This window comes from Cherax quadricarinatus, chromosome 21 (genome assembly GCF_038502225.1).
Source record: "Cherax quadricarinatus isolate ZL_2023a chromosome 21, ASM3850222v1, whole genome shotgun sequence".
Lineage (NCBI taxonomy): Eukaryota > Metazoa > Arthropoda > Malacostraca > Decapoda > Parastacidae > Cherax > Cherax quadricarinatus.
This window is the reverse complement of record NC_091312.1, coordinates 21271131-21298928: the sequence shown is the minus strand read 5'-3', so window position 1 is coordinate 21298928 and position 27798 is coordinate 21271131. Positions and strand designations below refer to the sequence as shown.

The following is a 27798-nucleotide window of genomic DNA, read 5'->3' as shown; positions in this document are numbered from 1 at the left end:
GATAACGACTTACAAAATACTGAGAGGAAATGACAAAGTGGACAAAGACAGGATGTTCCAGAGACTGGACAGAGCAACACGGGGACACAGTTGGAAGCTGAAGACACAGATGAATCAAAGGGATGTTAGGAAGTATTTCTTCAGCCACAGAGTAGTCAGGAAGTGGAATAGTTTGGGAAGCGATGTAGTGGAGGCAGGATCCATACATAGCTTTAAGAAGAGGTACGATAAAGCTCATGGTTCAGGGAGAGTGACCTAGTAGCGACCAGTGAAGAGGCGGGGCCAGGAGCTTGGACTCGACCCCTGCAACCTCAACTAGGTGAGTACAACTAGGTGAGTACACACACTTACACACACACAAAGGTTTTTAACTAGACCAGTTCCAGAGCTCAGGGGATTGTCCTACGAAGAAAGGTTAAGGGAAATCGGCCTGATGAAACTGGAGGACAGGAGGGTCAGGGGAGACATGATAATGACATAAAATACTGTGAGGAATTGACAAGGTGGACAAAACCAGTATGTTCCAGAGATGGAACACAGAAACAAGGTGTCACAGTTAGAAGATGAAGACTCACATGAGTCAAAGGGATGTTAGGAAGTATTTCTTCAGTCATAGAGTTGTCACAAATTGGTATAGCCTAGAAAGTGACGTAGTGGAGGCGAGGACCATACATAGTTTTAAGAGGAGGTATGATAAAACTCCTGGAGAGGGAAGAGAGAGAGGATCTAGTAGCGATCAGTGAAGAAGTGGGGCCAGGAGCTATGAATCGACCCCTGCAACCATAAATAGGTGAGTACACACATGCACATTTGGAAGCTGAAGACACAGACGAGCTTTAGGGATGTAAGAAAGTATTGCTTTACTCTCACGGCAGCTGAAAAGTGTAATGACCTGGATGTGCCTACCTACTACTACTACTAGCACTACTACCACCACCACTACTACTACTACTACTACTACTACTACTGTGTGTACCAGCACTGCCATTGCTACTGCTGCTGTCGTGACGCATGCTGCTACTGCTGCTGTTGTGACGCATGCTGCTACTGCTGCTGCTGCTGCTGCTGCTGTGCTGCTGCTGCTGCTGCTGTGCTGCTGCTGCTGCTGCTATTGCCACCTGCCACCACCTTACCTGCTGCCTGCTACTGCTGCTGCTGCTGCTGCTGGTGTTTACCTGACTACAGCCACTGCTACTGCTACTGCCACTGTTGTACCCACCACTGCCTGCCACTGCTGCTACTGCTACTGCTATTGTGCCACCACCACCCTGCTACTGCTACCAAGCTGCCTGCTGTGCCACCACTGCCACTCTGCTGCCACTGCTGATACTGCTACTGCTACTGTTGTTACATTATTGCCACCGCACGCCTGCTGCTGCTGCTGCTGCTGCTATTGTGTTATTGTGCCACCACTGCTGCTATTGCTGCTGTTATTTGCCACCACTGCCTGCCACTGCCACTGCTGCTGCTGTTGCTGCTGCTGCTGCTGCTGCTGCCACTGCTGCTGCTGCTGCTGCTGCTGCTGGTGGTGGTGGTGTCCTGCCTCACTGCCTGCCTGCTGCTGCTGCTGCTGCTGCTGTTGTGCCACCACTGCCTGCTGCTGCACTGCTGCTGCTGCTGCTGCTGCTGCTACTGCTGCTGCTACTGCTGTGCCACCACTGCGCCACCCACTGCTACTACTGTGTGCCACCACTGCCACTGCTGCTACTGCTGCTGCACTGCTATTATTGCCACCACTGCCACCTGCTACTGTTACTGCTATTATTGCCACTGCCACCCACTGCTACTGTTACTGCTGCTACTGCTGCTGCTATTGTGTGTTGCCACCCACTGCCTGGCTACTGCTACTGCTGCTACTGCTGTTGTGTGTACCTGCTGCCACTCTGCTGCTGCTACTGTCACTGCCACTGCCACTCACTGCTGCTAGTACTGCTGCTGCTGCTGCTGCTGCTGCTGCTACTGCTGCTGCTATTGTTTTACCTGCCGCTGCTACTGCTGTTGTTGTTGCGGCCACCGCTGCTGCTGCTGCAGCTACTGCTGCTGCTATTGTGTGCCACTGCTACTATTACTAATGCTATTATTGCCACCACTGCCTGCTACTGCTACTACTGCTGCTACTGCTATTGTGTACCACACTGCCGCAATACTACTACTGCTGTGGCTCACCCTGCACTACTACTGCTGCTGCTGCTACTGCTGCTGTACACCACTGCTGCTGCTACTGCTGCTACTGCTGCTACTGCTGCACTGCTGCTACTGCCTGCTCACTGCTGCTGCTGTACACCTACCACACCTACTACTTCTGCTACTGTGTTATCTGCCACTGCACCACTACTACTACTGCAACTAATGCTACTACTTCTGCCACCACTGCCACCACCACCACTGCTGCTGTGCTGTCACCACTGCCACCACTACACTGCCACTGCTGCTACTGCTGCTACTACCCTTACTACTACACTACTGCTGTGTGTACCTGCTACTGCTGCTGGCACACTGCCACTGCTGCCTCTGCTGCTGCTGTGTGCCTCCTGCTGCTACTGCTTCTGCTGCTGCTACTGCTATTGTGTTATTATTGCCACTACCACCGCTGCTACTGCTACTGTGTTGTTTTCACCATTATGCACTGCTGGCTCTACTATTGCCACCCTGCCACTGCACTGCTGCTATTGTGCACCACTGCCTGCTACTGCTGCTGCTGCTGCTACTGCTATTGCCACCACTGCCACTGCTGCTGCTGCTGTTATTATTGCCACCACTGCACCGCTGCTACTGCTGCTGCTGCTGCTGCTATTATTGTTTCCTGCACACTGCTGCTACTGCTGCTGCTGCTGTGCCACTGCCACTGCTACTGCTGCCTCTGTGTTGTATCATTTACCACTACAGCCACTACTACTACTACTGTACTATTACCACCACTGCACTGCTGTTTCACTACTGCTGTGTTACCACTGCCACTGCCACTGCCACCACCACTGCTGCTGTTGCCGCCATCACCACTGCTGCTAGCTACTGTGCCTGCCACCTGCTGCTGCCTGCTGCTGCAGCTGCTACTGCACTGCTGCTATTGTCACCACTGCCTCTGCCAGCTGCTGCTGCTGTTATTTGCCACCACTGCTACTGCTGTTTCTGGCTACTGCTGCTATTGTGCTATTGCCACCACTGCCACCACTGCTACTGCTGCACTATATTATTGTGCCACCCTGCCACTGCTGCTATGCTGCTGCTGCTGCTGCTGCTGCTACTGCTGCTGCTACTGTACCACCACCTACTACTACTGCTACTATTACTACTAGTATTGTACCACCACTACCACCACTACTACTGCTTCTACTATTACTATTGCCACCACTACCACTGCTGCTACTGCTACTACTATACTGTGCCACTGCCACTGCCACTGCTGCTACTAATGTGTGTGTGTGCCACCACTGCACCACTGCTGCTGCTATCACCACTACCACCACTACTACTACTACTACTACTATTATTACCACCACTACCACCACTACTACTACTACTACTACTACTACTACTACTACTACTATTATTACCACCACTACCACCACTACTACTACTACTACTACTACTACTACTACTACTACTATTATTATTACCACCACTACCACCACTACTACTACTACTACTATTACCACCACTACCACCACTACTACTACTACTACTACTACTACTACTACTATTATTATTATTACCACCACTACCACCACTACTACTACTACTACTACTACTACTACTGCGACTACTACCCCCAACAACACTAATACTGCTATTACTCTACCCCCTCCAGCGACCAGTCTTCTGGCCCTCTCTCTTTCTATTGCCTCAGATGTGACTTGAGAATGGTCCAGGACTTTCCGAAGCATCGTTATAATGTTGCTCTCTTTAGTGCAGCTTATTTGTGAAAAGCTTCAAGAGTAGATATAAGAGGGTCCAAGTAGCCAGAAAAAAGTGTTGCCCATCAAATTGGTCAGCGAAGCGGGGCCAGGAGCCAAATCACAACCCTCGTAGAAACAGGTGGATGATCGGTCTTCACATGCAGAGCCCAAGAGACTTCATCACACTGTACCAGATATTGTTAATAGAAGCTACGAAGGCTGCACCTCACAATACTTTGAAAGCAAAAGACTAAGAGGAGATACAATAAAGATATACAAAATATTTCAGGGAATAAATGCTTCTACGTAGACAGTTTACCCTGAAACGATTATTACTATTATAATTATTATTATTATTATTATTATTATTATTATTATTATTATTATTATTATTATTATTATTCATGTTAAGCGCGACACTTGGCATGGGTCATTTAGTGAAATAGTTGGCGGGGACTCGATCCTCCGTCCGCGATCTGTGATATTATCTATGACCTATCAGGCTGTTTTTGATCCCAACTCGGATAAGCCATATAGATGTCCGGGCCCGACAATTGCTATTTACACTACCGGAACAGTGAAAATGTGCTGGGGAATGGCATAATAAAGGACAAAAAGGCACACAGCTTCAAAAACAGGTACGACAATAATAAAGCAAATCAAGTAAGAGATAATTAAGAAGTGGGTCCAAGAGACGGAGCTTTGTCCCTTGTAGTTACAAGGTAACTACAAGGGACAATTACAACTGGATGCTTAAAACCAGATTATAAAAACATAACTAATTATGTCTAGGTAATTAGGGCCTAAGTTATTACAATAAAACACAACTACGTAAATAAAGCACAGCTCGATAATTATAAATCGGTAATTTCTGGATAATTACAAGGTAATCATAATTAAATAATTGCATTAAAGCTATTTTTTATAGTTTCACAGATAGACAGTTATAGTGAGGAAGCTACACCTGGTGACGTACACATTAATTGACAATCAAAAATTAATAATCCATCAAAATCATCCTCTCTGGTGTCTGCAGGCTGAGTGATGCTCACTGGGAAAGCCAGTCCTGTCTGCTGGATTATCCAGATTTCCAGCGAGTCCATTTGGCTCGCTGGAATATTCATCACAGTCTGGTAACACTGTGATGAAGGAGGAGTGTTGCTATGGTAACACTGTGATAAGAGGGTGGTGGTGTTCTGATAACACTATGATGAGGGTAGAGGTGTTCTGATAACACTGTTGAAAGGGTAGAGGTGTTATTTTGGCAACAGATTGGTTTTCTCAGATTTATGGCAAAAAACAAGTTTACATTCTACTTACTTGGCACAAAACACCTTGCATTTTAAGCCAAACTCGCAGATGCCTCAAAAAGCTGGGTAGCCTGGTTACAAGCCATGTTTCTTCCAAGTTTCCGCTTGTTTCTTCGTGGTGGATTGATTGATATAAAATCGCTCGTGTGGTCAGGACACACATGAGGAGAATGAAGCAACTGGAAACCATGACTAAGGTTCAGTAGTGTCCCGGGGCTGGGAAGAAACATGGCTTGTAACCAGGCTGCCCGACTTTTTTTTAGGCATCTGTAGCTTAGTGGTCTAAGGCGTCACATGGGGAGCTATGCCTCTTCCTAAACGTGGGTTCGAATCCAGATGACCGCGATCTTTGTCTGTATATACCTGGCTTTCTTCTATGTGGTGCATTGATATATATATATATATATATATATATATATATATATATATATATATATATATATATATATATATATATATATATATATATATATATATATATATATATATATATATATATATATATATATATATATATATATATATATATACAATACTGCGACTATCCTGGGATCGAACCCCTGATATATTAGAATGATAAAGTTTAAAGCGATTTCGTGATTTCTCACATTATCAAGGAACTATAAAAATAAAAGATTAGTAGATTACACTTCACGGTCAACATACAACACCTGAACTTTATGATGATGCGGGTGAGGTGGTCAAAGACCTGTCAGACATAACTTATATACTATTACCCAAGCTTTAAGATTTTAACTTGTTGAGTGTATCTTAAATTCTTCCCAAATTTTATTAATTATAAATAAATCTAATTTGTATAATCCTAAATCAATATTCATATTAATTTCAAAACTATTTTTTTATGAGACTTAATTCTGTTATACTTCTGTCAACCATGGACCTGCTTGATATTTTTTTGGGCCTTTTGAAAATCAATTGGATGATTAAAATCTCTCACATGAATAAACACAGCATTAAACTCTTATCCAGTTCTAATCTTAGTTTAAAACTTTTCTAAGTTTTCGAAAAGTGAGATTCTTTTAGTTTATTACACAGTGTTAGTTACCCCTCGACACTGAGTCACCGTACTGTAATGATGATGTTTGTGACCCCTCCACGCTGGGTCACCTTACCTTAGTGGAGAGGCTTCAGAGCCCATTATTCGGCAGTAACAACAGAGCTATTTCCCATTTCCTCAAAATTTATGTAGTGAATTATACTCTCTGACTTATAACGAATTTTGGTTTTGGTTTAGACTGCAACTAATGAATCTGGAACTGCTTTAATTTTACTTTGATTATTCTATCTTGAATGTGGCCGTAAATTAAGTCACGATAGTATAACTATTATTGATATTAGTAAATGGTTTATGTGTTAAAATAAACTGAATGGCTAAATTTTCTACTGCCTTGTAAATTGCTCCACTCAATCTCAACTCACGTTGTTGGTTGTCTTGTGTACCTTGTTGTGCTCTGTTGGTTGTGTGCCTTTCACTGCCGTTGTTCTACTGGGCACTCTTGTGTGCTCTACACTGCCGTTACTCCGTTGGCTGCGCCTCATAACTTGCTGGTGTCCTGCTGGACATTGCTAGCTGTCTTTCGCACGCTGATGTTATCTGCCTGTCTCTTCCTGCCGTTGTACCGTTACTGGCACTGTTGATTGTGTGAGCCGAACTCTGCCTTTTTTCTGTTCGTTTCTTTTGTCTGTCCATCTAAATCTTGGTACTGTCAGTGGACTCTCTGCGTCAGACTATGATAGGTTCTCTTCAAAACAGTATTACAGAAACTCCTGAAATGTCAAGCGCCATCAGCGTACGAAGCGCCTATTTGCATAATTATGCATATCTTGTTTAAAACCTTCTGTCATGTTAGTTGCCCGTCACAGCTGATGTTATTAACATCTATATATCGCACTGATATACATATCCAGTTTATATAGCAGAGGCTTATTTAATAATTTATTTTATTATGCCTCGATTTATATACACTGAGAGTTTGTTTTGATTTCTCGTAGTTCTTATACATTTATATACTAAATGCTACACTGGTGTCTATTCTAGGAATTTAAGTATTCTAGATATTAGTGTCTAGATAATCAGGGCTTTAATGACTATCTCCCCCCTTTTTCCTTTTTTTCTCCCCACCCATTTCTTTCACTCCGTCTCTCCTTGTTTTTTACCAAATTCAATTGGCTGGGACAACACGGGCCTCTCCACTTCTATCTCTCCCTAACCAACATTTCCTCTGATCACCTCAAGCACTAGAACTTAAACCTAATGAAACAACTGACTGATTCTGAGTTATTCTAGTTAAAATAGTTTGCTTGTCGGAGAGTCCTTCGTAGAGAGACGTTCCATCATGTGTTGCTGTCACCTGTCATTCCTCAGCTGATGCTGGAATATGCTGTATATATCGCTTCAAGAGTCATAAGTCATGTTTCTTTTATTCTCTCTGCTTTCTTCATCTTTACGTTCGTCATTACTCATTTTTTAAAGTCGTTACATTTATTCTATAGTTATCTTTATAGAAATCTTCTTCTCTGTCCTCGACTCGTGCTAAGTCTTTGTTTCTGTTATTATTTTCAGTGTTATCTACCGTTTTTAATGTCCCTTCGGTCCACATTGTGTTCCACTAGAAGTATCAGTCTTCTGCAACATTTGCACGGGGCTCCGGTGACACTGTTGCCTCTCCTAAACACTGAGGAAAAACTTATTGAGGCTCATCTCTGTAATGTTCAGTGAGATGACTGGGAAAATGGAGAGATAACGCAGAGGAACTTCTTGTTGGAACTTTTAATATGGTTCAGACAATCTTGGCGTTCTATTAGTTCCTCTCCCGTCCTTCCCACCTTTTTTGCTACTTTATTCATTATCTATATCTATCTATCTATCTATCTATCTATCTATCTATATATATATATATATATATATATATATATATATATATATATATATATATATATATATATAATATGTAAAACTGGTCAATTAGCAAGAACTCATTTAAAATTAAGTCATTTCTAAAATTTTCTCTTATACGTTTAAAGATATATTTTTTTTCATTAATGTTAATGTAAACATTTTTAATTTTGCTCCAAAAGAATCTTAGAAAGCTTACCTAACCTTATTATAACAAGAACAATTTATTTTAGCCTAACCTAACTAAATATATTTTAGATTTGTTTACAGTAATTTAATACTAAACAAACACAGTGAAAAATTTTTTTTTCGTTAGGTTCAGAATGATTTTGGCGAAATTATTGCATACACAAATTTTCACTTGTCCTATATGACAAGATGAGCGTTGCTATTTAAGCCAAGACCGCAAGTTCTACCTATTCGGCACGACATATATATATATATAAGTAGTACCGGAGGCGGCTGAGCGGTCCCTACCTCTCAGTGGCTTCCTCCTCTCAGTGGCTTCCTCCCGAAAGGGCTGCGGCTGAGCGGTCCCTTTTTCACACCTATGTGCTAATGACCTTTTTCACACCTATGTGCTAATGACCTTTTTCACACCATGTGCTAATGACCTTAACCCCTCCCACGACCCCCGCCCACGACCCCCGCCCACGACCCCCGCCCACGACCCCGCCCACGACCCCCACGCGCGACCCCCCCACCCGCGGCCCCCCCCACCCGAGCCCCCCACCTGAGCCCCCCACCCGCGCCCCCCACCCGCGCCCCCCACCCGCGCCTCCCCACCCACCCTGCCGCGCCTCGGCCGTCGCGCCCGACCACGCCTTCTGCAGCGTCGTCCGGATCGCCTCCGCGCCCCGAATTTTTTTCCGATTTTTTTCAAATTTTTTTTTTGAATTTCATTTTATTGTGCTCTCCTCGAATCAAATTTTTGAGGTTCCCCCCTCCCACTTTCACCCCCATCCCAAATTTTTTCGAATTTTTTTTCTCGATATCAAAGACTCCAATTCCTCGGATCAAATTTTTCTCGAAATCAAAGTCTCCACCTCCTTGGATCAAGCTTTTCTCGATAAATACAAAGACTAATTCATCAAATTTTTCTCGAAATCAAAGTCTCATCTCCTTGGATCAAAGTTTTTCTCGATAATACAACGACTCCAATTCCTCGGATCAAATCTCTATCAAAGTCTCTCTCCTTGGATTAAGCTTTTCTCGATAAATACAAAGACTTCTCCATGGATCAAGTTTTCTCGATAATACAAAGACCCATCTCTCGGATCAAAGGGATTCCCCCCTCTGGGGGTAAGCATTCAAATGAACTCCTCCTATGGGGCATGGTGCTCTCTCTTACTACAGGTCTAAACAAGTGTGACGTCAGTATTCCTCTCATTAAAGTTAAATGAACTAAAAAGTGTGTTTACTCGGCGGTCAGTGACGTCACGTGATGACCTCACACATACAAGCTGAATCTTGTCGACTTCCCCCCCTATGTCAGTGACGTCACATGATGACCCCTCACACAAGCTGAATCTTGTCGACTTACCCCTACACATTTCATATACAAAATAGGGAAAACATTTTCACTCATAACCCAGGATAATCCAAATAATTTCACATTTTTTTCGTTAATACCCACAACAATCCACAATTTCTTTACAAAATACAACACAAGTCTAGACATTTTTCTCGTTTTAACTATTTCATCTCAGGTCACTCCCCACGAAGTAACCTTCTCTCTCTCCTCCTCCCCACCCTCCCGAACCCTCACACTCCAACCAACACCTCACAATTTTCACTCATAACCCCCAATTTTTCTCGTTTTAACTATTTCATCAGAAAGTCACCACAACACTTATAACCACTTTTCGATAAATTCACTAGTCACAATTTTACATATTACGAAGTTAATACGCACACACACCTCACTTTACTTTGAACACCTTCAAAACACTCTCATAAATCATTTGAATACTCACAAAAAAACCTTTGAACATTTCCAAACAACACTGAAACACTTCCAAGACAACATTTTGAATACTCCCAAATAAGATTTGACAGCTCTAATTTATCTACACTTACACATTTCATTAAATTACAACTCATCCCCCCAAACTCATCCCCCCAAACACCTCCAGACTTCACAATATCATCACAAAAACTAACTCAAACACTTTACTTTGAACATCACCAAAAAACACCATCAATTGCCTTTAAATACTCCAAAAACATCATTCGAACACCCCCAAAATCACCTCTGAATACTCTCAGAACACCTTCATAAGTACTCTTGCACATCATTTGAACACCTTCAAAAACACCTTTGAACATTTCCAAACAACACTGAAACACTTCCAAAACACCATTTGAGTACTCCCAAATACACCACTGAATACTACTAAAACACCACTGAATACACTCAAAACACCACCAAAATCACCATAAACTAAGATCAACACCCACATCCCACAACACCCACAACCCACAACACCCACACCCCACAATTTTTTCTCGTTTTAACTAATTTCATCAGAAAAAGGCACAACAACAACCCACTTATAACATCTTTTTCGGTATCTCTAGTTCGACAACAACACCCACAACACCCACATCCCACAACACCCACAACCCACAACACCCACAACACCCACAACCCACAACACCCACACCCCACAATTTTTTCTCGTTTTAAATAATTTCATCAGAAAAAGGCACAACAACAACCCACTTATAACATCTTTTTCGGTATCTCTAGTTCGACAACAACACCCACAACACCCACATCCCACAACACCCACAACCCACATCACCCACACCCCACAACACACACAACCCACATCACCCACACCCCACAACACACACAACCCACATCACCCAAACCCCACAATTTTTTTCTCGTTTTAACTAATTTCATCAGAAAGTCACAACAACAACAACCTGTGTCTGTGTATTATTTTTTTTTGTGATAGTGATATGTTATAGTGCTCATGTTATGTAATAGATATTGGTGGAAGTGTTGTGGTATTTTTGTGTATGTCTTATTTTTGTGCGAATGTTTAAAAATAAGTGTTTTCAGTGATCATAGTAGTTTTGAGATGCGTGATCTTAGAATTTTGGTGATCTTGGTGATGAGTGTTGATAGATGACGGTAAACATGATATGGAATTGGTGATCGTGATTTTTGTGTGAATAATTATAAAAATGTGTGTTTTCTGTGATCTTGGTGGTGGGGTCATAAAATCTGGTAATCGTCTTGGATATAGTGTTCTTAGATAATGTAGGGTACAATAGGTTGAAACAAGGTGGGTTGGGTGTGATGTTACCAACCACCAAGTAACACAATGGGAGTTTGACGTCACTGGAGGTGAGCTCGTCGGTCCTGTGAGGTGTAACATCGTGTGTTGGTGGTAGTGAGGTGAGTGCGCTTAGATATTGTCAAATATGATTTTTTTTGTGTTTGAAATGTTTATAAAAATGAGTGTTTTCTGTGATATTAGTGATTTTTGAGGTAAGTGAACATGGGTGATTGTAGTTGGTGGTTGTCATAGATTATGTGTGTGTACAAGATATGTTTTCAGTTGATGGTGATCATGTACTAAGTGTTTGCGTATTAGGTTTGTGTTCATGCTTTTTTTTTATGCGCCAAATGGGGAGGGAGTTCTTGGTTATAGAGATTTGAGGGGATTTCTATAAAAAGGATGTTAGATGGTGATGTTAAACTTAGTTTCTGGTGATTTTGACGGTGATTTGGTAGTATTCAGTGGTGATTTGGTAGTAATCAGTAGTGTTTTGGGAGTATTCGGAGGTGTTTGATGGTGTTTTTTGAAGGTGTTCAAATGATGTGCAGAGTATTTTTTGAAGAAGATCAGTGGTGTTCAGAGTTGGTTCAAAGTTAGTCAGTGTGTTAGATATGGTAATGTCTCATGTCATAAGTGTATGAGTTAGTTTTTTTTGTGCTAATGTTGTAAAGTCTGGAGAATGAGGGAGGAGTTTGGGGGTGATGAGTTGTAATTTAATGAAATGTGTAAGTGTGAATGAGAATGTGAATTGGTGGGCGAGTTAGAGAAGACAAAATGTTATGTGATCTTAGTAAAAGTATAGATAGTTTTAGTGATCTTCGTTATGATGATGTTTTAAGAGAATGTGTACAAAAAAAATGTGTGGTCTTTGATGTGGGGTTATAGAATTTGGCAAACGTCTTGATTGTGGTGATCTTAGATATTGGAGATATAACAGATATGGGTTTGTGTTAGTTTTGGTAAAATGTCTCATGTCATAAGTGTCTGAGTTAGTTTTTGTGTTAATGTTGTAAAGTCTGGAGACTGAGGGAGTAGTATGGTGGATGTGTTGTAATTTCAGTTAATGAAATGTGTAAGTGTAGATAAATTAGAGATGATAAATCTTATTTGGGAGTAATCAAAATGATATTTTGGAAGTGCTTCAGTGTTGTTTGGAAATGTTCAAAGGTGTTTATGTGAGTATTCAAATGATTTATGAGAGTGTTCGAAGTAATCTTGGGGTTGTTCTGTAGTGAGATGATAAAGGTTGTGGATGAGAGATATTGAGAAAAGGTGGTCTCAAATAATGTATGAGAGTGTTTTGAAGGTGTTCAAAGTAAAGTGAGGTGTGTGTGTGTGTGTGTGTGTGTGTGTGTGTGTGTGTGTGTGTGTGTGTGTGTGTGTGTGTGTGTGTGTGTGTGTTAGGTGGTCATAGAGTTTTGTGAATATCTTAGTTACAGTGATTTTAGTGGATTTGAGTAGGATAAGTTAGGTTAGGTTAGGTTAGGTTAGGTTAGGTTAGGATCAGTTAGGTTAGGTTATTTTGGTTAGGTTAGGTTAGGTTAGGTTAGGATAAGTTAGGTTAGGTTAGGTTAGGTTAGGATAAGTTAGGTTAGGTAAGGTTAGATTAGGATAAGTTAGGTTAGGTTAGGTTAGGTTAGGTTAGGATAAGTTAGGTTAGTTAGGTTAGGTTAGGTTAGGATAAGTTAGGTTAGGTTAGGTAAGGTTAGGATAAGTTAGGTTAGGTTAGGTTAGGATAAGTTAGGTTAGGTTAGGTTAGGCTAAGTTAGGTTAGGATAGGTTAAGTTAGGTTAGGATAGGTTAGGATAGGTTAGGTTAGGTTAGGTTAGGTTCGGTTAGGTTAGGTTATGTTAGGTTAGGATAAATTAGGTTAGGATAGGTTAGGTTAGGTTAGGTTAGGTTAGGTTAGGTTAGGTTACGTTCGGTTAGGTTAGGTTAGGTTAGGTTAGGTTAGGTTAGGTTAGGTTAGGTTAGGTTAGGTTAGGTTAGGTTAGGTTAGGTTAGGTTAGGTTAAGTTAGGATAGGTTAGGATAGGTTAGGATAGGTTAGGTTAGGTTAGGTTAGGTTAGGTTAGATTCGGTTCGGTTAGGTTAGGTTCGGTTAGGTTAGGATAGGTTAGGTTCTGTTAGGTTAGGTTAGGTTAGGTTAGGTGCGTGTGTGTGTGTGTGTGTGTGTGTGTGTGTGTGTGTGTGTGTGTGTGTGTGTGTGTGTTTTAGGTGGTCATAGAGTTTTGTGAATATCTTGGTTACAGTGATTTTAGTGGATTTGAGATGGGTGATGAGATGCATTTGTGGATGTGAAATGTGATTTTTGTGTGTGTTCAGAAGAGGTGTGTTGGGAGATGGGTGAGTGGATGTGAAGAAATGCGGGTGAGATGGAGAGGGGTATGGGGAGGGTTGTATTAGAAATTTAATGAAATATGGGGGGATTTTACTGAAAATGAAGGTAATGTGTGAATATTTTAAAAAGAAATTATAGAATTGAAAAGTTATGATATATTGGAAAAGAATGGAGGGTGTTGAAACATGTCGCAATAGTTGGGTAGTGAGATTAGTTGATGCGAGTATAATATCAATTTATGTGGATACAAGGACATGGGTATGGAGAGGATTTTATTAGAATTTTAGTAATGTAAAGAGGAAATGTGTATTACATTTAAGATTCAGTAAAAAGAAGGGGAAAAAAATTGTGAATAAATCGGTAATTGATGAGGGTTGTGGGTAATGTAGTCGAACTAGAGATACCAAAAAAGATGATATAAGTGGGTTGTTTTTGTGACTTTTTCTGATGAAATTAGTTAAAACGAGAAAAAATTGTGGGTTGTTGGTGATGTGGGTTGTGGGTGATGTGGGATGTGGGTGTTGTGGGTTGTGGGTGTTGTGGGATGTGGGTGTTGATCTTAGTTTATGGTGATTTTGGTGGTGTTTTGAGTGTATTCAGTGGTGTTTTAGTAGTATTCAGTGGTGTATTTGGGAGTACTCAAATGGTGTTTTGAGGTTATTCAAAGGTGTGATTATAAGTTGTGGGTTGTTGTTGTTGTGACTTTCTGATGAAATTAGTTAAAACGAGAAAAAAATTGTGGGGTGTGGGTGATGTGGGTTGTGTGTGTTGTGGGGTGTGGGCGATGTGGGTTGTGTGTGTTGTTGGGTGTGGGTTGTGGGTGTTGTGGGATGTGCGTGTTGTGGGTGTTGTTGTCGAACTAGAGATACCGAAAAAGAAGTTATAAGTGGGTTGTTGTTGTGCCTTTTTCTGATGAAATTAGTTAAAACGAGAAAAAATTATGGGGTGTGGGTGTTGTGGGTTGTGGGTGTTGTGGGTGTTGTGGGTTGTGGGTGTTGAGGGATGTGGGTGTTGTGGGTGTTGTTGTCGAACTAGAGATACCGAAAAAGATGCTATAAGTGGGTTTTTGTGCCTTTTTCTGATGAAATTAGTTAAAATGAGAAAAAATTGTGGGGTGTGGGTGTTGTGGGTTGTGGGTGTTGTGGGTGTTGTGGGTTGTGGGTGTTGTGGGATGTGGGTGTTGATATTAGTTTATGGTGATTTTGGTGGTGTTTTGAGTGTATTCAGTGGTGTTTTAGTAGTATTCAGTGGTGTATTTGGGAGTACTCAAATGGTGTTTTGGAAGTGTTTCAGTGTTGTTTGGAAATGTTCAAAGGTGTTTCTGAAGGTGTTCAAATGATGTGCAAGAGTACTTATGAAGGTGTTCTGAGAGTATTCAGAGGTGATTTTGGGGGTGTTCGAATGATGTTTTTGGAGTATTTAAAGGCAATTGATGGTGTTTTTTGGTGATGTTCAAAGTAAAGTGTTTGAGTTAGTTTTTGTGATAATGTTGTGAAGTCTGGAGGAGTTTGGGGGTATGAGTTTGGGGGGATGAGTTGTAATTTAATGAAATGTGTAAGTGTAGATAAATTAGAGCTGTCAAATCTTATTTGGGAGTATTCAAAATGTTGTCTTGGAAGTGTTTCAGTGTTGTTTGGAAATGTTCAAAGGTATTTTTGTGAGTATTCAAATGATTTATGAGAGTGTTTTGAAGGTGTTCAAAGTAAAGTGAGGTGTGTGTGCGTATTAACTTCGTAATATGTAAAATTGTGACTAGTGAATTTATCGAAAAGTGGTTATAAGTGTTGTGGTGACTTTCTGATGAAATAGTTAAAACGAGAAAAATTGGGGGTTATGAGTGAAAATTGTGAGGTGTTGGTTGGAGTGTGAGGGTTCGGGAGGGTGGGGAGGAGGAGAGAGAGAAGGTTACTTCGTGGGGAGTGACCTGAGATGAAATAGTTAAAACGAGAAAAATGTCTAGACTTGTGTTGTATTTTGTAAAGAAATTGTGGATTGTTGTGGGTATTAACGAAAAAAATGTGAAATTATTTGGATTATCCTGGGTTATGAGTGAAAATGTTTTCCCTATGTTGTATATGAAATGTGTAGGGGTAAGTCGACAAGATTCAGCTTGTGTGCGGGGTCATCACGTGACGTCACTGACATAGGGGGGGAAGTCGACAAGATTCAGCTTGTATGTGTGAGGTCATCACGTGACGTCACTGACTGCCGAGTAAACACACTTTTTAGTTCATTTAACTTTAATGAGAGGAATACTGACGTCACACTTGTTTAGACCTGTAGTAAGAGAGAGCACCATGCCCCATAGGAGGAGTTCATTTGAATGCTTACCACCAGAGGGGGGAATCCAAAAAACTTTGATCCGAGGAGATGGAGTCTTTGTATTATCGAGAAAACTTGATCCATGGAGATGGAGTCTTTGTATTTATCGAGAAAAGCTTGATCCAAGGAGATGGAGACTTTGATTTCGAGAAAAATTTGATCCGAGGAATTGGAGTCTTTGTATTATCGAGAAAAACTTTGATCCAAGGAGATGGAGACTTTGATTTCGAGAAAAATTTGATCCGAGGAATTGGAGTCTTTGATATCGAGAAAAAAAATCGAAAAAATTTGGGATGGGGGTGAAAGTGGGAGGGGGGAACCTCAAAAATTTGATTCGAGGAGAGCACAATAAAATGAAATTAAAAAAAAATTTGAAAAAATCGGAAAAAAATTCGGGGCGCGGGGGCGATCCGGACGACGCTGCAGAAGGCGCAGCAGAAGGCGCGGTCGGGCGTCGCGCCCGAGGCGCGGCGGGGCGGGTGGGGAGGCGCGGGTGGGGGTCGTGGGCGGGGGTCGTGGGCGGGGGTCGTGGGCGGGGTTAAGGTCATTAGCACATACGTGTGAAAAAAATCATTAGCACATAGGTGTGGAAAAGGTCATTAGCACATAGGTGTGAAAAAGGGACCGCTCAGCCGCAGCCCTTTCGGGAGGAAGCCACTGAGTGGAGGAAGCCACTGAGAGGTAGGGACCGCTCAGCCGCCTCCGGTACTACTTATATATATATATATATATATATATATATATATATATATATATATATATATATATATATATATATATATGTCGTGCCGAACATGTAAAACTGGTCAATTAGCAAGAACTCGTTGTTAGGTAAGACACATCAATCAACTTCGACAACTTCCACTAGCAAGAACTCATTTAAAATTAAGTCATTTCTAAAATTTTCTCTTATACTTTTAAAGATATATTTTTTTCATTATTGTTAATGTAAAAATTTTTAATTTTGCACCAAAAGAATCTTAGAAAACTTTCCTAACCTTATTATAACAAGAACAACTTATTTTAGCCTAGCCCAATTTTATATATTTTAGATTTGTTTACAATAATTTAATACTAAACAAGCACAGTGAAATATATTTTTTTCGTCAGGTTCAGAATGATTTTGGCGAAATTATTGCATACACAAATTGTCGCTTGTCTTTTATGGCAAGATGAGCGTTGCTATTTAAGCCAAGATCACAAGTTCTGCCTATTCGGCACGACACATATATATATATATATATATATATATATATATATATATATATATATATATATATATATATATATATAAGGAATTCGCAAGAGCAGGAGAAATATACACAAGCACTGATCTCTGGCTGAAGGAGAATCGAACCTACGAACCTTGGAACAAGGTACGCAGTGCTTTACCAATCTACCCACACTGGACCAATACCTTGGAGTCCAGCTTGTGCTGGAAGCTGGCCGCCTTGGATCAAAGTCTAGCGCAAGCTGAACTCCAAGGTATTGGTCCAGTGTGGAAAGATTGGTAAAACACTGCATACCTTGTACCAAGGTTCGTAGGTTCGAGTCTCCTTCAGCCAGAGATTAGTGTTTGTATATATATATATATATATATATATATATATATATATATATATATATATATATATATATATATATATATATATATAGAGAGAGAGAGAGAGAGAGAGAGAGAGATAGATGGATACATAGATAATGGAAGGTAATGGAGATCAATTCAGGCAGGTAGGTCCATGAAGGCATCCTTCAAGGGAAGAGTGTCAGCCAAGGGCCGCTGACTTCACTAACAGATGCCAGATAACAAAGCAGAAAAAGACAACCAGCTCATATTGCTAATGACTTTTCAAGAATCAAGAACGAGCCAACAGACTTCAATATGTTTTATTACAAAGGAACAATAACTCTTACTCGTGTTTGTGGCATTGTTTTTCTCGTAAGTTCTGGATATTCATAAATTAGCATCATGTATCAAGCACACTTAATAAAAGAAATTGCCAATTTTTCTAGTTCTAAAAAGCTTAGTAATCAATAAAAATATATTTTAATGAGATTTTTTTTATTCAAGGAATAACTTAGCAGTGTTATGGAGCCTTTCCTGGTTACTGAAATTTCTTCTTGTTATTAAATTCGTGATACCTGTGTGACAATGAAAAATTCATCTGTAGAGCTCAGTTTAACATCAGTAAAAGGCCGATACAGTTCCTACTGCATTAGCAAATGCTATTGTTACCTGTACAGTACACAAAAAATTGGTATTAAGGAAAACAGAAAATGGATGGACTCAAAAAAAAAAATTGGTTCCTACCTCATCCCATGTTCAACTGTCTATATGAAAATCTGGGTTCTTTTCTTTCCCAAACATGCTTATAATGGCCACAGGGTATGGACTGGCGTAAAGGATTCAGAAATCAATGGCGACTCACTAGGAGGACTAACACACCATGGAAGGTGATGGAGGGTTCTTCCACAATTGAACTAACATAGCTATTAATCCATAAATGATCCATAAGTGCAGTGTATAAATGGTTTAGAAAACCTATAGATACGACCTACTTAAGTATTAATAAGGACCTGCTTTGTATGGGCCAGTAGGCCTTCTGCAGTGTTCCTCCATTTTTATGTTCTTATGTACTTCCACTAATGATCTTCTCCACTGGTGACGCCGCTACCACTGCTCCACCTCACCTATCATCAGTATATAAGCTCCATCTCCGCGAATATGCTGCACTTTTGTTAAAACTCATGGACTGAGTACACCGACTCTAGGCAGAGGGACCGATTACCTCAAACTACTCCTCATCTTTCACCTTTCTCTTCATTAGACCGACGAAGCCATTGCATGAAGAAACAGACTAAAGATTCCCAAATGTTGTACAAGTGTCTCATTGATCTAACACAGTGTTGACGGGTCTAACAAAGGCCGAAACATCAAATTTTAGCTTATAGCAGTCAGTTGTCGTCGATATGTCTGGGTACAAACATGACATTTAAAACAGTCCAGAGAATTCGTGAAAATATCTATCATAAATACATCTAGTGTTAACATACCTAAGCTATTATTATATCTCCTCTATACTTGACTGAAGAAACCCACTGCGTAGGCGAAACATTTCAGTAAACAGTAAAGATACCCAACTGCTGCACGTGTGTCTTACATTTCAACTTGTCTGTATTATATACCATATTATATACCATATTATATACCATATTCATCATAAAGTTTGACAGAATTGATCCCAGGAATCAGGAATGTGTTAAAATTATTTAGCCTGTTGCATTGCTCCTCCTCTTATATAGGAAAGCATTGGTTTGGTAACATAGTTGTTGATAAATGGAACAAACTCCCGAGTATTGTTATTGAAGCTAAAACCTTGTGTAGCTTTAAAAATAGGTTAGATAAGTACCAGAGCGGGTGTGGGTAGGTGTGAGTTTCATCTGCCTAGGATGGGCCAGTAGGCCTTCTGCAGCGCTCTTTCCTTTTTATGTTATTATGGTCTTAAGTATTAATAAGAAGTCCTGAATTAGGTAATAATTAAACAGATAACTGTGTCATCAAGGTACGTCATTGATGCCAACAAGGTATATCAGTGATGTCAACAAGGTATATCAGTGATGTCAACAAGGTATATCAGTGATATCAACAATGCATATCAGTGATGTTAATAAGGGATATCAGTGGTGTCAACAAGGGATATCAGTGATGTCAACAAGGTATAACAGTGATGTAAACAAGTCAGGTTAACTGGAGGGACAAATTTACTCTTGCCTCTGACGTCAAAACATATGCCGATGTCAACATGTTGGTAGCCAATCACTGGGTGACATTATCAACACCTCTCTCATGGAGGTGCTCCCCCTCCTCATTATAATGGCCTCGCCTTGCCTCCCTCCTGGGGACCCCCCCCCCCACATCATAATGGCCTCACCTCTGCCTTAGTTTTGAGTTCAATTCTGGAAAGTGGCAAGAGTTGTACTTGCACTATACTGTCACCTCAGCCACTCTTGTTATTTTAGAACTATTCTTGGAGTGTTACCTTAAACAACACTCTGAATATCTGCATATGAATGGGATTGTCATGGTCACTCGCCCACACTACTCTGCCCGACCCTCTCTTACTGTCTCCTCACTTCTCATTCCTTCTATCTCGAGACTTGATGGTCCTCGAGGAACCGAGGCGTCATCTAGAGATTTATCTTCAAAATTATATATATATATATATATATATATATTATATATATATATATATATATACTACACTTTGGTCACACTTCACAGACACGCACATGCATATATATATATACATACATCTAGGTTTTTCTCCTTTTTCTAAATAGCTCTTGTTCTTTTTTATTTCTTCTATTGTCCATGGGGAAGTGGAAAAGAATCTTTCCTCCGTAAGCCATGCGTGTCGTATGAGGCGACTAAAATGCCGGGAGCAATGGGCTAGTAACCCCTTCTCCTGTATACAATTACTAAAAAAGAGAAGAAGAAAAACTTTATAAAACTGGGTTGCTTAAATGTGCGTGGATGTAGTGCGGATGACAAGAAACAGATGATTGCTGATGTTATGAATGAAAAGAATTTGGATGTCCTGGCCCTAAGCGAAACAAAGCTGAAGGGGGTAGGAGAGTTTCAGTGGGGGGAAATAAATGGGATTAAATCTGGAGTATCTGAGAGAGTTAGAGCAAAGGAAGGGGTAGCAGTAATGTTAAATGATCAGTTATGGAAGGAGAAAAGAGAATATGAATGTGTAAATTCAAGAATTATGTGGATTAAAGTAAAGGTTGGATGCGAGAAGTGGGTCATAATAAGCGTGTATGCACCTGGAGAAGAGAGGAATGCAGAGGAGAGAGAGAGATTTTGGGAGATGTTAAGTGAATGTATAGGAGCCTTTGAACCAAGTGAGAGAGTAATTGTGGTAGGGGACTTGAATGCTAAAGTAGGAGAAACTTTTAGAGAGGGTGTGGTAGGTAAGTTTGGGGTGCCAGGTGTAAATGATAATGGGAGCCCTTTGATTGAACTTTGTATAGAAAGGGGTTTAGTTATAGGTAATACATATTTTAAGAAAAAGAGGATAAATAAGTATACACGATATGATGTAGGGCGAAATGACAGTAGTTTGTTGGATTATGTATTGGTAGATAAAAGACTGTTGAGTAGACTTCAGGATGTACATGTTTATAGAGGGGCCACAGATATATCAGATCACTTTCTAGTTGTAGCTACACTGAGAGTAAAAGGTAGATGGGATACAAGGAGAATAGAAGCATCAGGGAAGAGAGAGGTGAAGGTTTATAAACTAAAAGAGGAGGCAGTTAGGGTAAGATATAAACAGCTATTGGAGGATAGATGGGCTAATGAGAGCATAGGCAATGGGGTCGAAGAGGTATGGGGTAGGTTTAAAAATGTAGTGTTAGAGTGTTCAGCAGAAGTTTGTGGTTACAGGAAAGTGGGTGCAGGAGGGAAGAGGAGCGATTGGTGGAATGATGATGTAAAGAGAGTAGTAAGGGAGAAAAAGTTAGCATATGAGAAGTTTTTACAAAGTAGAAGTGATGCAAGGAGGGAAGAGTATATGGAGAAAAAGAGAGAAGTTAAGAGAGTGGTGAAGCAATGTAAAAAGAGAGCAAATGAGAGAGTGGGTGAGATGTTATCAACAAATTTTGTTGAAAATAAGAAAAAGTTTTGGAGTGAGATTAACAAGTTAAGAAAGCCTAGAGAACAAATGGATTTGTCAGTTAAAAATAGGAGAGGAGAGTTATTAAATGGAGAGTTAGAGGTATTGGGAAGATGGAAGGAATATTTTGAGGAATTGTTAAATGTTGATGAAGATAGGGAAGCTGTGATTTCGTGTATAGGGCAAGGAGGAATAGCATCTTGTAGGAGTGAGGAAGAGCCAGTTGTGAGTGTGGGGGAAGTTCGTGAGGCAGTAGGTAAAATGAAAGGGGGTAAGGCAGCCGGGATTGATGGGATAAAGATAGAAATGTTAAAAGCAGGTGGGGATATAGTTTTGGAGTGGTTGGTGCAATTATTTAATAAATGTATGGAAGAGGGTAAGGTACCTAGGGATTGGCAGAGAGCATGCATAGTTCCTTTGTATAAAGGCAAAGGGGATAAAAGAGAGTGCAAAAATTATAGGGGGATAAGTCTGTTGAGTGTACCTGGTAAAGTGTATGGTAGAGTTATAATTGAAAGAATTAAGAGTAAGACGGAGAATAGGATAGCAGATGAACAAGGAGGCTTTAGGAAAGGTAGGGGGTGTGTGGACCAGGTGTTTACAGTGAAACATATAAGTGAACAGTATTTAGATAAGGCTAAAGAGGTCTTTGTGGCATTTATGGATTTGGAAAAGGCGTATGACAGGGTGGATAGGGGGGCAATGTGGCAGATGTTGCAAGTGTATGGTGTAGGAGGTAGGTTACTGAAAGCAGTGAAGAGTTTTTACGAGGATAGTGAGGCTCAAGTTAGAGTATGTAGGAAAGAAGGAAATTTTTTCCCAGTAAAAGTAGGCCTTAGACAAGGATGTGTGATGTCACCGTGGTTGTTTAATATATTTATAGATGGGGTTGTAAGAGAAGTAAATGCGAGGGTCTTGGCAAGAGGCGTGGAGTTAAAAGATAAAGAATCACACACAAAGTGGGAGTTGTCACAGCTGCTCTTTGCTGATGACACTGTGCTCTTGGGAGATTCTGAAGAGAAGTTGCAGAGATTGGTGGATGAATTTGGTAGGGTGTGCAAAAGAAGAAAATTAAAGGTGAATACAGGAAAGAGTAAGGTTATGAGGATAACAAAAAGATTAGGTGATGAAAGATTGAATATCAGATTGGAGGGAGAGAGTATGGAGGAGGTGAACGTATTCAGATATTTGGGAGTGGACGTGTCAGCGGATGGGTCTATGAAAGATGAGGTGAATCATAGAATTGATGAGGGAAAAAGAGTGAGTGGTGCACTTAGGAGTCTGTGGAGACAAAGAACTTTGTCCTTGGAGGCAAAGAGGGGAATGTATGAGAGTATAGTTTTACCAACGCTCTTATATGGGTGTGAAGCGTGGGTGATGAATGTTGCAGCGAGGAGAAGGCTGGAGGCAGTGGAGATGTCATGTCTGAGGGCAATGTGTGGTGTGAATATAATGCAGAGAATTCGTAGTTTGGAAGTTAGGAGGAGGTGCGGGATTACCAAAACTGTTGTCCAGAGGGCTGAGGAAGGGTTGTTGAGGTGGTTCGGACATGTAGAGAGAATGGAGCGAAACAGAATGACTTCAAGAGTGTATCAGTCTGTAGTGGAAGGAAGGCGGGGTAGGGGTCGGCCTAGGAAGGGTTGGAGGGAGGGGGTAAAGGAGGTTTTGTGTGCGAGGGGCTTGGACTTCCAGCAGGCATGCGTGAGCGTGTTTGATAGGAGTGAATGGAGACAAATGGTTTTTAATACTTGACGTGCTGTTGGAGTGTGAGCAAAGTAACATTTATGAAGGGATTCAGGGAAACCGGCAGGCCGGACTTGAGTCCTGGAGATGGGAAGTACAGTGCCTGCACTCTGAAGGAGGGGTGTTAATGTTGCAGTTTAAAAACTGTAGTGTAAAGCACCCTTCTGGCAAGACAGTGATGGAGTGAATGATGGTGAAAGTTTTTCTTTTTTGGGCCACCCTGCCTTGGTGGGAATCGGCCGGTGTGATAATAAAAAAAAAATAATAATATATATATGTATATATATATATATATATATGTATATGTATATATATATATATATGTATATGTATATATATATATATATATATATATATATATATATATATATATATATATATACATCATTTACCAAACTGCGGCAGGCCAGAACTCGACCCTACGAAACTTATACAGCCTCCAGAGACAGCACAATGTACGCATCGCCTTACAACTTGAGCCAGCGATCCTACAAGAATCACGCATGCAGCTGAGCTATATGTTTTTCTCGTGATCTGATGACACTCGTGGCAGTGGTATCTTGATACCTTATACCTATGGAGGCGGTATAAGGTTCGTAGGGTTGAGTCCTGGCCTGCCGCAGTTTGGTAAATGATTTAAAATCACTTGTTTCGTGATTTCATTGTTATATAGACTGCTTGTTGAGGTGGGTATTCAAACAGGAGGAGACTGAAATTAATCCTCGAGATACCACTGCCACGAGTGTCCTCGGATCACGAGAAAAACATGTAGCTCAGCTGCATGCGCGATTCTTGTAGGATCGCTGGCTCAAGTGGTAAGGCGATGCGACATTGTGCTGTCTCTGGAGGCGGTATAAGGTTCGTAGGGTCGAGTTCTGGCCTGCTGCAGACGTTCTAACATTATCTGGAAGCCAATAACATCCTCTGATCCACCATACCGCTCAAACAACGGGAAGATCTCAAGAATTCTGAAAAAAACTTTGTTCACCTGTGTGTGACAAATCTGTGGATCGAGATGTAACCAGTAAAGATGACCTAAGTGTATGCGCCTGTTTCCTTTCATCCTCATTATCAGTATTACTATACCTTCTGTTTTCATCACCTGTTGAGTCGATTCTCCCTGCTTCATCCCTCTCATCCTCCCCTCCCTCTTACTACCCATTTTCTTGCTCCCTCCCTCCTAACTTGTTCTTCCTCAATCTCCCTTTGCTTTCTTCTCTTCTCTCTACCTTTTTCTTCCTCTCTCATTCTCCGTGCTTGTCTCCCAGCGTTGCTTCCATCACCTACCGTTGGTGGACGTGGGAGCCTCGTGGCCCGTGCCACACTCGCGCCCACGCTAAAAGCCGTATTAATGAAAGATTTTGTGCTCACTCCGTTCGTAAGAGCGCCGTCTGCCGTTTGCCACTTTCGTTACCACTTAAGATAATGGTGGGAGAGATTTTTGTCCTGGAGACCAAAAAGATGGAAATAATGGGGAGGGGAGGTAGAGGGGAGGGAGCTTTTTTATTTTAGTTAAGTAACATTGCATACATCAACAGCGTGCTGTTACTCGTTTCTACACGAGCCTCATAGCGGGAACAAAAACTAATTATTTTTCCCTACCGTATCATGCAGTGTGGCATGCAAAGAGTATGTTACAATTTATTCTGTGTATATCACACTCTCACATAGGCTGCCTTCCAAGCAGCGAACCGGGTGCTAAGGGTTTAACGATTATTAAGGTACCCGTCGTTAAATCAGTACCTTGGTTCATTGTCCAATCGCAAGCGAGCCCGCCAAATACTGAGGCATTGTGGTTTCACTAGCGGTCAGCATTTGCCAGACTTGCCTACCTGCTGGTTGAGTATGGTGCTCTCTCTCTCTCTCTCTCTTTCTCTCTCTCTGGCTTTTGCTTTTTGCCATTCTGTCACCGTCGTGTGGTACGCTTGCTATTCATTTTCTGTTCATAGTGTACATAAGTGTACGTACTTGTATATATCTGGCAAATTATATCTGGTGAAGGAAATACATGTTATATACTGGTGCTGAGTATCTTTTGCTCCAAAACCCATTACCGACCAGGTCATAGGCTATTCATTACCTGTGTTCGTAATCTGGGGGCCTGTTCGGGAGATGAACCCGGGACCTCTCCCATACCCCTAGATGGGCTAGATACATACGTAGCTGAAATCGTCAGCCTCAGCTGGAAGGCGTCAGTAGGTTACTAAGAATACCAAATGTTCCAATATTCTAGTATTCAAATATTTCATTATTTTTCAGCTACAGGAGTGTCAAAAGTTTCGTTGTAACAGAGCTGGAATTACTATTACTTGAGCATTACCGGTTCTCAAGATGGCTTATTTCATACACAGGAGAACTTTTTTTTTAAGATATCCACAGCTGGCCAACAAAAATGTATAAGTGAACAGTAAAAAATGAGTGTGGGGAAACAGAAAGTAAATTTGGATAGGAAATGAGGGAGGAGGGTGTGGTAAGGTAGGGAGGGAGGGAGGGTAGGGAGGACATAGAGGATTAGGGAGAGGCAGGGATGGTGGTATAGAAGGGGAAGGGAGGAAAGTGACGGTCTTGTAGGTTAGGGGAAGATGTGTGAATAAGTAGTTCAGAGAACTGACAAGTTGATAAATTAGAGACATATGCAACATTTGGGTATCTTTATTGAGGACACGTTTCGCCACACAGTGGCTTCATCAGTCCATACAAAGGAGAATGATGAAGAACAGGAGGAGTTTGAGGTGATCAGTCCCTCAACCTTGAGTCGATGTAATCAGTCCATCAGTCTTCAAAAGATTGATGGACTGATTACATCGACTCAAGGCTGAGTCGGAAGGGAAGATATGTGGTGGAGGTAGAGAAGAAACTGTTGAGGAGGAAGGAGGGAAAGGGAGTAGAGGGCCAATATTGCAAAAACTTTTTGACATTGTTGAACTGTTTGTGTTCACATGAGGCGAGGAATGTTCATGGTTTATAGTCTTCAATCTCATAATTTGTTATATAATATATTTAACTCACTCGGGGACACAAGCGCCTTCCACGAACTCTAAAAACTATCACAAGCACGTTTATTTCAGTATATACGAATCCATTACGTAATCACACAGTAACGTCTGTTATGTCATATACAAATCCGTCACATTAACACGCCATTTTATTATGCACATATTCTTCACGAGTCTGGCTACACACGACTGCCTTCTAATTTACTTTCAAAACAAACCTTTCTCAAAAACCTTCGCCTTGGCCAGTTTCTTTAATTCATCACGAAACAAGTGGAAAATTCCAACTGTGGATGCCAGACACACTGTAATTGGTCAGTGAGACTTGTGCTAAGGTCCTCCACCTCTCACATTACTCAAAAAACAACTTGGTGTTAAGATTTCTGTTCCTCTTTAACATGATAGAAGATACACAAATGCAGTTAGTCGGAACCGAGTGCTCGAAATGTCGTTAATAAAACCTATTGTAAGGCGATATGTTTCAACAAAGCCCACGATGTCGGAGAAACTTCGTCAATAAAGGCTACTGTGTGGGCCAAACTTAGTCAATAAAACTCACTGTGTGGGGGAAATGTCATCAATCCATTTACATTCATATGTGTGGCGTTGTGAGCCTTGTGTGTTACCCCTCACCCAGGAGAAACCGAAGGTAGGTAGGTAGGTATAAGGTTTGTCAGGAAACAGGACAAGTGTTTCCTGACGCGGGTCTTAGTTATATGACGACCCACAGCTGGAGCTTTTGGTCATCAGGCCGAGGCCTTTCGCTGGCTTACCGTTCCACCCCTTTCAAGTGTATGGTTATGATTATAACAATTTTATGTCACTATTAAGAGAGACCGAAGGGAAGTCCAGCTCGATTTTAAATGTTGTGGGTTAGTTGTCAACTGTTACTTTTATTCTTCACTTGTACTTATATATACACACAAAAGTGTGTATTTAAATGTGCACGGAAGAATGTTTTAAGTGAGGTTTGTAAAAATAGTGTGCGTTATATTATGCTAAAGAAAGTACTAACTGGTATCATTGTGTCTGCAGATGCACGCTGGTCTGGTGAGCGTGAGTGATGGCAAGTCGAAGCCTCAACCCATGAAGCTGATCCTGACTTCGGACTCCCTGGTCCTCCAGCGAGAGCAACTCGTCATCAGCACCAAGAACCTCGAAGCTAATGGTCCTGATGCCAGGGTGAGTACCCGAGTTAGTAGCCTGGTTACATGTACGTCATGAGACTAGGCTCAAGGGCTGATACTTTGCCTAGTAATATGAATATAGAGGCTGGTAATGTGGATACCGTGTCCAGTAA

At 41.1% G+C, this 27798-nt stretch overlaps 1 protein-coding gene across 1 annotated transcript in view; it reads left to right on the top strand.

Moving 5' to 3' along the window:
* The window catches only part of Syn2 (Syntrophin-like 2), a gene marked incomplete at its 5' end in the record, with an annotated part of 584160 nt that overhangs the window by 259368 nt on the left and 296994 nt on the right, over positions 1 to 27798 (top strand). The window contains 1 exon segment of the mRNA XM_053777238.2: positions 27534 to 27680. Within this exon segment, the coding sequence (XP_053633213.2) occupies positions 27534 to 27680 (147 nt within the window).